Source organism: Amblyomma maculatum, chromosome 2, assembly GCF_055883805.1.
Source record: "Amblyomma maculatum isolate TAMU_Amacu chromosome 2, ASM5588380v1, whole genome shotgun sequence".
In the NCBI taxonomy this organism is placed as follows: domain Eukaryota; kingdom Metazoa; phylum Arthropoda; class Arachnida; order Ixodida; family Ixodidae; genus Amblyomma; species Amblyomma maculatum.
This window is the reverse complement of record NC_139345.1, coordinates 100072750-100084388: the sequence shown is the minus strand read 5'-3', so window position 1 is coordinate 100084388 and position 11639 is coordinate 100072750. Positions and strand designations below refer to the sequence as shown.

General features: G+C 47.5%; 1 protein-coding gene and 1 long non-coding RNA gene across 2 annotated transcripts in view; one reads left to right on the top strand and one right to left on the bottom strand.

Moving 5' to 3' along the window:
- Positions 1–5009: 5009 nt before the first annotated feature.
- Positions 5010–6167, bottom strand: LOC146199393 (uncharacterized). Its single transcript, XR_014704748.1, has 2 exons — positions 5961–6167; positions 5010–5111 (listed from the first exon to the last, which is right to left on the bottom strand). It is a non-coding gene; the product is annotated as an uncharacterized LOC146199393 (long non-coding RNA).
- Positions 6168–10893: 4726 nt separating this feature from the next.
- The window catches only part of LOC146199392 (uncharacterized), a 68656-nt gene continuing 67910 nt past the window's right edge, over positions 10894–11639 (top strand). The window contains exon 1 of the mRNA XM_084594841.1: positions 10894–11110. Coding sequence (XP_084450967.1) covers positions 11009–11110 — 102 coding nt within the window. The 5' untranslated portion in view covers positions 10894–11008. The remainder of the gene's footprint in view (positions 11111–11639) is intronic.

Here is an 11639-nt window from a genome sequence, read left to right as displayed (position 1 = left end):
TGATCTGATTCATATGTATGGCGAAGAGCATAGTAGTGTGGTACACTGCTCCACAATGCTGTGCATTTTATGAAGGGGTTTTTTGTGACTTGAACTGAACGGAGGAGCACTGGAGCATACAAGTCAGTGGGACTTCCCAGTGAAGGCGCGTTGCGCCGGGCAGAAGTTTTGAAGTATAAATAGCTTCCATGCTTAACATCCTTGCTCACTGACTGACACAGAATTCATGCATGTATGTGTGCACGTTGCTGCCACGCTCACCTCAAGCAGATTGCATTGCTTGCTGGCCGCACTACAAAATGAGCGGGCCTCACTAAACGCTGCCCCTTGCTCCTCTCAACATATGGCACAGCAAGCATCAGCCTGTCACCGTTCAAAACTGATTAACTTAAGACGACCCGAGTTCTGCTTTAGAATCGTGTTGGCTCCCTGCATGAGCCACATAAATTTTGCATCTTGTAGATTTATGTATTTTATGTACAGATATGTAAATTCATTGAACTGAAAAATAAATTATTGACAGTGATCTGTTGGGTAGTGTCAAATAAAAGGTTGCTTACGAAGCACGTCCTTTGAAATTGGTCATTTGCTCAACAACACCAACAGTTGGGCGAGTTGGTTCACGTTCGTTGTGAAGAATAGCGCTAAGAGAGCACAAAGACAGATGGGAATGGTGTGTACAGCACTAACTGGCAACTAAGGTTTATTGTGAAAACATGTATTTTGTACAGAAAAGTAAACACAAAGCATGGCATCACTAGAAAGTCGAGTCGCGCGGTACAAAGTTAAATCACAAGCAGCGTGTGTCACTCTCTGCGGGAGAAAAAAAAAATGATCCACACATTATCGGTAAGAAGGCAAGGCAAAGCGCTTTTGAAAAGGACAGACGGTTGTACACTATGCATCTATGCATCAAATTTCAACAATTAAGCCCAGGCGATTTAACTGCGAGAAGTTTTTGTACAGACATTGGTTAGGCATAGAATTAGTCCTTGTGCGTGTGCCTCACTTTTCCTTACTTATAGTGCTTGCAGCCATTAAGGCAGTGTTGTAGCAGTAGAACCGGGCGGCGTATGAGTGCAAAATGTAAGGTGGTACCAAAACTTGAGATTGGTTATCTGTCGCGATTAATTGGGACATGTCCCTCTTTTGTGGGTGTGGTCTTGCTGTCCCGCCAGCACGCTCATGGGACGGCATTTTGTCCCACCTTCGCTACACTGGCTACATTCGCTCTGCCTAGCTACACCCAGCCAGCCGAAATCATGGAAGAAACAAGTCATAGCCAGGTGGCTCACCGTGAAGCTGCGTCTGCAAGTCGCATTTTTTTCTTAATCTACTTCAACAGAAATTGTGCAAGCTAGTGAGCCGACGTTAAAGCCAGGACCGAAGCTCGTTTTCCATGCATTTGTCCATACTATTTAAGCCTAAAATTTTGTTGGTTCCCTGGCTTTAATGCTGCTATTTCACATCAACAGGAATGTCTAGATGGAAGTGCAAGTTCAGTGGAGAACTAGATAAAGAGTACTTATTCCTGAAGAAAACAAAGTTGAAGTACAATGGCTGCTGCAAAATTGTGGAGCAGAGTTCTTTTCCCACGGTGGACATTCTGACATTTTAAAACACATAGGCCCCTAGAAGCACAAGTGGGATATGTCAGCTGCTGCGTCTCCTAACAAAGTTTTTCAGGGAAATATGTGCTGGTGGCAAGGAGTTAAAACTCATTGCCTCCTAAGCTTGCTTGGATATCACATGATCGCCCACAACCAAACCTTTCAGTTGATGAACTGCACCTTAAAACTTATTCAAAAGCTTTTCAACGTCTGGCTTTTAAGCAACTTTTTTGTTGAAAGAAAAATGCCCCTCTTTGATTACGTCATTTCCTTTAAATCCATGTGGACAGACCTGGCTCTAGTTTCTACACAGCCAAGCTGCCATGTTTCAAGCGACTTTGTTGCAGATTGAAATTGACTCTAGGACTGCCACTGAAGTTCACAAAGTCCTGAACCAGCTGCAGTCTAAAGTCCAGGACAGGCTTTATCATGTATGAGCGCCAGAACAGCATCACTTGAGGAACTAGAAGTTACAAGAGGACAGGTAGCAGAAGTTGTGAGAAAATTCTACCAGACCTCCACATTTTACCTTGAGCGATGGTGCAACCAATTTCATGAGATCAGCAGTCTTGTGAGCCTCCCTCGAATCAGTGCCAGTCGCTTTGAGACTATGTGAAACTCACAACTCTAGATTTCAGTCATATCCGTTTTAATGAAAATACTTTATCTGACAAAGCCTCTAATATTTTGTTACGTCATGACCGAAAAACGAATGAAAGAGCTAGAAGAAACCTGTCAAGGAACGATGGATGGATGTGCTTCAACTCTGAGACAAATGATTTACTTTATGACGGCATAAGGGCAATTATTGAGTATTCCAGGTGCTTGCCAGGAACAAATAGACAAGTGGACAAAGAGTTTTCTTTGATGAACAAGCTGTGCTCTGAAGAGAAGACACAACTTCAAATGATGACAGAATTAAAGGAATCCTGGTGCTCAAAGTGAATGTTCACATGACATGTTAACAGTAAAATGCACATATCTGGAAATATCAAGGGCTGCTGAAGAAGATTCATTCAAGCCAGACCAATTAGATGTTATGTGCCAGTTAAGCAAAAGCTGGAGGGAAAAAAAACGCTGTATGGTGTATATAGGATAATAAAACCAGCATATCTAAACTATGTGCCATGCAATGTGGACGTCCCATTCCTCTGATGTCCCACTTTCAGGTCTGAGGAATATGGCCACTTTAAGACTGGTCTTCCTTCCTACAAGAGATTGGTAAAGAATGAATGTGCACCCTGAGGACCAAACGACCAAACAGCAACGGGCACCAAATTAAAAAACAAACAAAATTTCAAATATAAAATGTGAATATAACATTATTTTGCGAGTAGATTACAGTGAATAGCATTGAATTCGGGTAATGTATGTTGCATTATGGTAGATCATGTAGGAAAGTGGGTTGAAATGGATGTCAGTAGATTAGTGGGCTAATTGAAGAGACATATGCTTTTGCCTCCACAGCAAGTCTTAATGTGCCCTCCGTATCTTTTGTTCACTGCAGTTGCAAACATCACTGTTTCGAGTCAAGTTCCCATTTGACAGCTTCTTGCATGTTTTATTTATTCAGAAGGAGGAGGCCTAAGGTGGAGACATCATTGAACTCTGCCTCTCTATAGAAACTCTATAGAAACACTAGGCAGCGGAGGTGGCTCAGCTAGAGCAGCAGGCCCGTGCATATTCTTTTCCTTCTTCCTACAGCCACAACAACAACAACAGAATTGACCAACTATGGAGAAAGGGAGCCCGCGGGCGCTTCTCGGCGCGTAGCTATAAGCTATCCTAAGCGTAGCCATGCATGCAGCTGTTGCTGCCAATTTTTTGTGATGTACGTGTTGCGATCGGTCCCTGCAGGTTGTTGTTGACCTCCTGAAAAATGGCACGTATACTCACAATGGGGGATTGGCCAAGGTGTGGTGTTGTCCACAAAACCTTGCCTTGGATGAGCAATCCTTTTGTTGCGAAAGCAACACTACGCTAGTCGTCGAGCCATTTCGCGTGGCACAGCACCCAGAGCACCATGTCGATCGCCGCAAGGCACGCGCAGAAGCTCTTCACAAAAACTATGGCTTCCAGCCAGAGACCGTTTACGTAGACGCTGCCTCATACCCCTCCCGCCCAGCGTTCGCCCTCAGCGCTGTTTCCAACTCTTTGCAACTGGTCGCGGCCGGTACAACATTTGCCTCCACTTCCAAGCGGAGGAGGCGGCGGTTGCCCTCGCCATAGCTACCACCCGAGCCACAACCATTTTATCGATTCTAAATCCGCCGTACGGAACTTCGCCCGCGGTCGGATCTCTACCCCAGCCTTCCGGTTTCTCGCCTCCCTCTCCCCACCCGAACACCCTATTCAACTAATATGGGTACCCGCTCACACGGGTCACCCAGGCAACGAAGCAGCTCACTCTTTTGCTCGAGGATACGTCAGCCGAGCAGGGACTGCCACTGCCTGGGGAGATGCTCGGGTATCCTATCACGAAATCTCTCTCCATTACCGTGATCAACGAACCATCTACCCTCCTCCTCATTAAGCTACAACAGGTGACGTGGCGCCAGCTTCACGTACATTCCCATCCCCCGCTTTCTTATCTTTGATCCATCCAGGACTGCTCTCGCCGCAGTGCACCCTGTGTGGGGCACCTAAAGCTGATTTTGAGCATACTATGATCAAATGCTCGGAATTCCACCCTCCAGCCACTTGGCAACTCTCCGACCTCGAGCAGCCTGCTGCGGTGTCCACAGCTCTGACCCGGCCGTTCAAAAGCGCGGCTGACAGACTGGGCTTTGGGTGTCGCTGTGAAGCACCAGCTTCCGGCCACAACACGCAGCCAAGAGCCGACCCGTCATTAGAATGTAATCCCTTAAGGCTCCCAAATATAAAGTTTTCACCACCACCACCAAGGTGCACATGCGCGAGGAGCCGCGTGACGTCAGAGGAGCAGCTGGAGGCACTATAGCTGGTGTGTCCGAGCTGCCTTCACGGCTGATCTTCGCTCGCTAAAAAATTGGACAAATTTCCGCCGGGATCGGTCGCCTACACCGATGCAGCGATTGGAAAAGAAGGCGACGTAACGAGTCGGTCGCCCTATTAGTCACCGGGATCGCCATTGGAATCGAAAGAAACCGAGATCTACCGCCGGTAGGCGCAACCCAAGCAACCACCGACATCCATCGGACGGCCAATGGCCATCCGTTTCGGATGTTCCGGATGGCCGATGGACGTCCGCGAACAGCCAGTGGACGTCCGTCGGCCGTCCGATGGGCGTCCAAATGGACATGTTTGTCTGGCCAATGGACGTCCATTTCGGACGTCCGTTCCCGGATCTTTCTCGCATATATGCTGCATGCATGCTCTTTTCGCTCCCACGAGGCAATAAAATAGAAAAGCTGCTTAAAGTACAACAGGCATATTTTATTGTAAAGTGTCTAATTCCTCAATATGACGTAAAACTTGAAGCGCACATCCATCTTCCGTGATGAAGTGGAAGCGACCAGCTTTCTGCAAAAAGAGAAAAAAAGACAGGTTAGTAAACAGTCTGTCTCTCATGCACAGTATAATCCTTGACTCGAGGTTTTCTGGAGGATAATAACAAGAGTATTTCTCATATTGTACCTGCCCTACAGCACTTGTTACAAGCAGTCTCAAATATCAGCGAGGTTCTGCCCTCCTTTCCCTTAGTTCACGCCAGTTATATCGCACCCGCTCTTTCAAATATCACATAGTTTCATCTGCAATGCTTCAAGGATAAAGCTAAATACGCTAAACAGTTCATAAGGCAGTATCATACAGGCCATACCTAAATTAAAATAAGCTGATAACGCGCTTCAATAATTTCAAGCACAGAAAAGGCCACTCGCTATCTGATATGATTTTTTTTTTGTAGTGGTGCACAACTTTCAAGCTCGCGAGCTTGGGCGATTATCGCTTATTGCATTGTACAGGAGCAGTTATGCATTTTATCACTGTAATGCACTGCAGCGCAGACTGTGCCCTCGCAACCTGCAACTTGCATTGAAAAATGCAGAACATGCCACTTGCGAAGGCAAGCATATTAAAAAAAAAATCTTTGAAGACCGACTGTTTACCCAGCACCTTGGTTGACGAAAACAAGGAGGTTGGTTATAAGCCTCGCAAGACCTCCAGCAATTTCCTAGTTTGCGTAGAGGAGAGGGAGAGCCAACTCAATCGACATACACGGACGCCACCGCGCCGATTACTCCTGGTTTTCGGTGTAACTAGCTCCTTAATGCTATCGCGTTGAAATGTGTCAGTAGGTTCACTGCGCTGTTACATATTCATACAATTTTCGCTGCGCAGATTTTCACGAAGCTCGATCGCAGTACTCACTTTCAAACGCGGTCGCTTTCGCCGGAGTCGTCCGTCCTGATGTGTTGTCGTCGTGAGCCACTGTTGCTCCAAGGGGGTAATCCTTTCACACTAGGAACTGGCACAACTGCGCAATCGTTGTCCTTGCAGCGCACAAAGATGGGTGAAGGCATTCGAGCATAGTTGCGTGCACCCGCACAGAACGAAAAAAAAAACTGCTGCCGCGAGCCGCTGCGGCGCGGCTAGGGCTAGCGCGGCGGCAGGACGACAGCCGGCAATGGCGGCACAGAAACACGTGGTACGAAACTACGGCAGAAACATTCATGCGCAGAATTGAATTGGCCCTAATAAGTTAACACTATAATTTTACTGAATATTGTTAATTTCTTTAAATAGGAACCCTTTCTTGTAAGGATAATCAAGCGAAACCTACCATCTCCCCTCCTCCCCTCCAACACACACACACACTGCGATGGAATACGCAACCTTCAACCAAACAGCACGGCCGCCGGCCGGCGGGGACTGGCGGGGATTTCAAACAGCAAAAAAAAAAAAAACTTTTTGTAAAGACCCACAGTGCAAGGTAATCCGGCGCTTTCGTTCGTCAAGACGTAGTCGTGGACCATCGTGGATGGCGAAGCCGCGCATGTGGTACATGTAGTACATACGTTCAGGCTCAACTAGAGTAACAATTGAAGATCACGACCGTCGCTACCAACGGATACAACGAATTGCGGCATGAAAGCTGAGAAATTAATGACAATCGCCCCATACTGTGTATGTGCCAGAGTTTTTTAGGCCAACCAGCTAATCATTTGGTATATAATACAATTCGCTATCTCAGGAGCCGAATGGAAGTTGCAAACCTAATTGGATTTCCTATTGGAATTTTGAGTACCATTTGGAAAATCCGAATGGAATTTTACACGCAATTAAAACTATTTGGAATGCCCAATTGGTATTTGCAGAACCATTTGGTTAATCCAACTGGACTAATCCATTGGAGAGGTGGTGTCCAATATTGGGTCCAGATGTGACCTTTGCAGGTCTCAATTGGCCCCATTTTTTTTTTGACTAGGCAGGACACATCTCGAGCATTGAAGACAAGTGTGAATGTTGAAAGAGAATTTTGTCAGCGAGGAAATATATGTCCTGGAAACATACTCGTCCGTACGTACATCGGACGTACACCTCGTCTCTCATGCGGATATACAAAAACGGACGTAGTCCGTACGTACATCGGACATACACCTCGTCTCTCATGCGGATATACAAAAACGGATGTAGTCTGTACCTCCGACGGACGTACGAATACGGATGTCCGAAACCGGAGGTTGTACGTATGTCCGACGGACGTACAATTTCGGCAAAGGACGTTCGGCTCTAGCTCGGACGTACAACGGACGTCGGTGGTTGCTTGGGAATAGCTATTGCCATTGCACGACCAGGCGTGAAACACGTCATCAGCGATAGCAAAGCGGCAGTTAGGAATTTTTGCAAGGGTAGAGTCAGCAATCGTGCTCCAAAAATTCTGAACGAGTCGTCTCTCGCCGAAAGCGTGTCCATAATCTGGACCCCAGCACACGCCGGTCTCGCCGGCAACAAGGCTGCCCACATGCTCGCCCGCTCCTTGCTACCTCGGGGTGCTGCGGACGCCTCCACAACATCATCTAAAAGCAAAGAATGTATTGATACGTTTAGGGATGTAACCGACAACCTGAAGGAAGACCGATACATCCGCCACCGGATAGATCCCTGAGTAAAAAGGAATCATACGACTGGAGAAGACTCCAAGCTCGAAATTTCTTTTCGCCCCTTCGGAGGAGTTGGACGGGTGCCAGAGGGCAAAAGAGGGACGGTGCAGAAACCGAAATTTGTAAATTTTGCGGCCACGTGGCAACATTAGATCCCATCGGCTGAAGACTTCTCCTAGGCGGGGCCGGATGCCTCACCGGACGCCTGCGGGCCTGCGTGCGGACCCGGAGGTGGCTGCCGCGCCATATTCGGCGGAAATAAATGTTCTTCCTCCTCCTCCTCGCCGCGGGGTCGCCGGTTGTTGTTGTAGGTAGGTATATATGTAGGGGTCTTTGGGTTATTCTCGGGGGGGGGGGGGGGGGGGGGATACCGGACACGGCCGGTTATGCCGGCCTTAATTCGCGGCGGCACTCTTGGTGTCCGGTGTTGTCGAAATTACTCCGTAGCCCTCCACTATGGCTCCTCTTTCTCTCTTTCCACTTTCATTCCCACCTTCCTCCCTTCCCTTACAGCGCGGTTGCGGTGTCCACAAAAAACAAGCGAGACAGTTACCGCGCCTTTCCCTTGCTATAAATAAAATAAAAAATAAATAAATCAGTTTTAAATCTCGCCTGTTATGAACTTTATTTTTCCACCAATGTAGAAAGCCCCCTACTCTCCGCCCCCAGCACGCAGGCCTATGGGACAGAGGCCGGTGCCGGAGAAGTGACGTCATCACCACAGTCGATGGTAGCGGCGCACCAGTCGTCTCCGCCACCATCCGAAGCAGAAATTTCATAGACACGGCTGAGGAGGTCGCAATAGCGCTCGCTTGCGTCGGAACGAAGGCTAGATTGATATTTAGCGACAGTAAAACTGCTCTCTGGAATATCGGAAAAGGCAGGGTCTCGCGAGAAGCCGCCCGAATTCTAAAAGCTGCAGCTAAAATCGATCGCAAAATCACCCTAATTTGGGTCCCAGCACTCACGTACCGTCCCCGGCAACGAAGCGGCCCATGATTTAGCCCGAGATCGATCTCTACTTCCGGGCAAACGCGGAGCCGCGCGACTGCCAGGCGATGGACGAACGTTTGCAAACCTATAAAGAAATAATCGAAAATTATAGATTAGGAAGACGTCTAATGCCGCCGCCGGATCCTGAGGCCATCGCGGCGATCACAAGCCGGAAATTTCCCGAACTCTGTCTGGTTGTTTCACACCCAGATAGAAAAAACGATAAATGTAAAGCCTGCGAAGCGAGGGGGACCCTCGACCATATACTTTGGGAATGCCCTAAGTCTGCAAGTAGAGAAGCCTGGGTAACCCTGCTGCGAAGCGAAGTCCCCGCTGACCAGCAGAAAGCCGTGCGCCTGGCGGCTGAGGCCACGAATAATCAATGTATATTCGCCAGTCCTTAGTCGCGGAGGTTCCAGCCCCCGTTCCTCAGGCCTGCGTGCCAGGAGCGGGGAGTAAACGGGCGTAGGGGGCCTCCTAAATTGGTGGAAATTAAAGTTTTAATCAATCAATCAATCGATCAATCAGCGCCAGCTTTCTCTATATGTCACTATGTCGTTGCAATGGTTGTGCGAAGATGGTGTGTGTGGTGTATAAGCGCGCTGCCAGGATCGACCAACTATGGAGGAGAGCCCGGCCGCTGCTCAGCGCGTAGCCTAATTGCTATCCCAAGCGCAGCCACGCGGCTGTTGCTTTCACTAAGGTCCCTAGAAATATTGCAAGTATTCTAGGGACTCTACTTTCACTGCCAATTTTAGAGTCTCTTTGCCGCCTTTCCTGCGTTTCACGTCGCCGTCGGTTCGTAACATGCATGCTCTGCCCCTCTCTCGGCTAGCCCCTCCTTCCTCTGGCACTAACCAGTACTAATAGCTAACTATAGTCACTATAACGCTATATCACGTCATCGGCCGTGACGTCATGACAGAACATGCGACGTCATTATGATGTCACATCCGGCCATGCCTAACAACCGAAAGTGATAATGACGTCACATTCGGTCATGGCGTCATGAGTGGTGACGTCACCAGGAAAATTCACGCAAGCTGACCTGGCTCACCATAACATACAATAACCTCGTCGGGCGTTCGATCCAGCTAGGCGTCCGTACGGTGCCTTTCATTTGGCGCTTCCTCGAACGTATGTCGCCCCACAGAGCATTTAGAAATAGCCGCAGTACACAGCAGGCATCAGCGGCGTTTAAAATTGGTTGACAGCAAAAAATAGGCGCAGTATCTGTCACAATTCTGCGCGGACACCTTAATCGAGCTGTAAAGAAAAGGTGAAAGATGGTAGTGAAATAAGAGAGGAAGAATGTGCCGTAGTGGAAGACTTCGGACGACCATAAAAGCTTCCTTCATGACAATCAAGAACTGTTAGTGGAGTGCTTGTTGAAGGAATATATGTGTGAAAAATTAATAAACGTCTCATTGTTGTCCTGCTCGAAATCTTTGCCTCAATCTATTGAAAAGGTGAAACAGCTAGCTGATGATCAGCTGCGCTTAAATTTCGCATTAGGAAGTAACGTAATCGTCGGCAAATGTTTTTACTTTTAATTTCGCCCCGCCGCGGTGGTGCAGTGGTAATGTGGTAAGACGCCCGACTCTGTGCCGGAGTACCCGAGTTCGATTCCGACCGCCAGCTGCGTTTCGATGGAGGCGAACGAAACGAAGTGGCCTCCGTGGGCTGTGCGATTATGGTGCCTAGAATATGACAGCGCACGGGTCGAAATCACTCCGCAGCCCTCCACTACGGCTCCTCTTTCTCTCTCTATCCACTTTCACACCCACCTATATCCTCCCTTTCCTTACAGCGCGGTTTAGGTGTCCACAGAAAGAAATGTGACAGATACTACGCCTTTCTTTTTTGTGAATCAATTATAATAATAATAATAATAATAATAATAATAATAATTATTATTATTATTATTATTATTATTATTATTATTATTATTATTATTATTATTATTATTATTATTATTATTATTATTATTCAAGAACACCGCAACAAGTCGCGAACCAAGTACACGTGAATGTGCAAATATAAACAAATTTGAAAAATGTGCGATAGCTGTTAGGATCAAAATTTGCTACAAATGCAAGAAATTTGAAGGTTTTTCTGAAAGCTTGATGACCTGCTCTGAGCAAAGACCATGGCAAAGACCACTGAAACCCTAGTGGAGATCAGTGGCAAAGACCGCACCGCAGAGCGTAGGAGGGAGCGTAGTCCGAACAGCGTCTGGCAACTGCTACACATAAACACGCTGCATTTGGTGGTTTGGTTGGTGTCGTGGTGTACCGAGTTCTGCCGTCCGGCTTTTCGAGCATGTTTACGCTGCTCGAGCGTTCTTTCGACTCGAAGCAGTCTACAAAGAGCAAATTGAACTTTCTAGAAGTCTCGCAAGTTAACTCGGACTACTTTGGCCAGGTGAGTCTCTCCAATCAAACGACCAGTGCGGCTGACTAGCCTCTACGTTCATGCGGGATATTTGTTCTATGGGAAAGTATATTATACTTTTCACTGGTCCTTAGGCTAGAGCTATTCTTGCCTGTCAGAAGTCCTCCTAATTCCTAGAGCGCTCCAGGCGAGCCATCGAAAAGCAATCGGGACATCTGTCATTCAACAGCTTTGAAAGTAGCGGCGGGGTTATCATGGTGAATAAAATACACAAATAAAAAAGCTTTTCAAGCGTGCTGTTCAGCTTGCACAAACCATTGAGCCTCATGAGCGCCTATTCCGATTTTTATAAAATTCGCTTCGCGTGCTGCTCTTCTTAAATTGTGACGGGGTCGCTTCCGTGTGGATTAGCTGGCTATGCACGTGTATTAGGCACTCTACCCAATTGTCTGGGAAGCCGCAAAAATTAATTCCTGAAGAAAGAGAACTGCCCAGTGTCAGCGTGCCTCGCTTGGTGTGCTCATAAGGGTATTGAAGCGAAATTCTTTGCCTGTGCAAC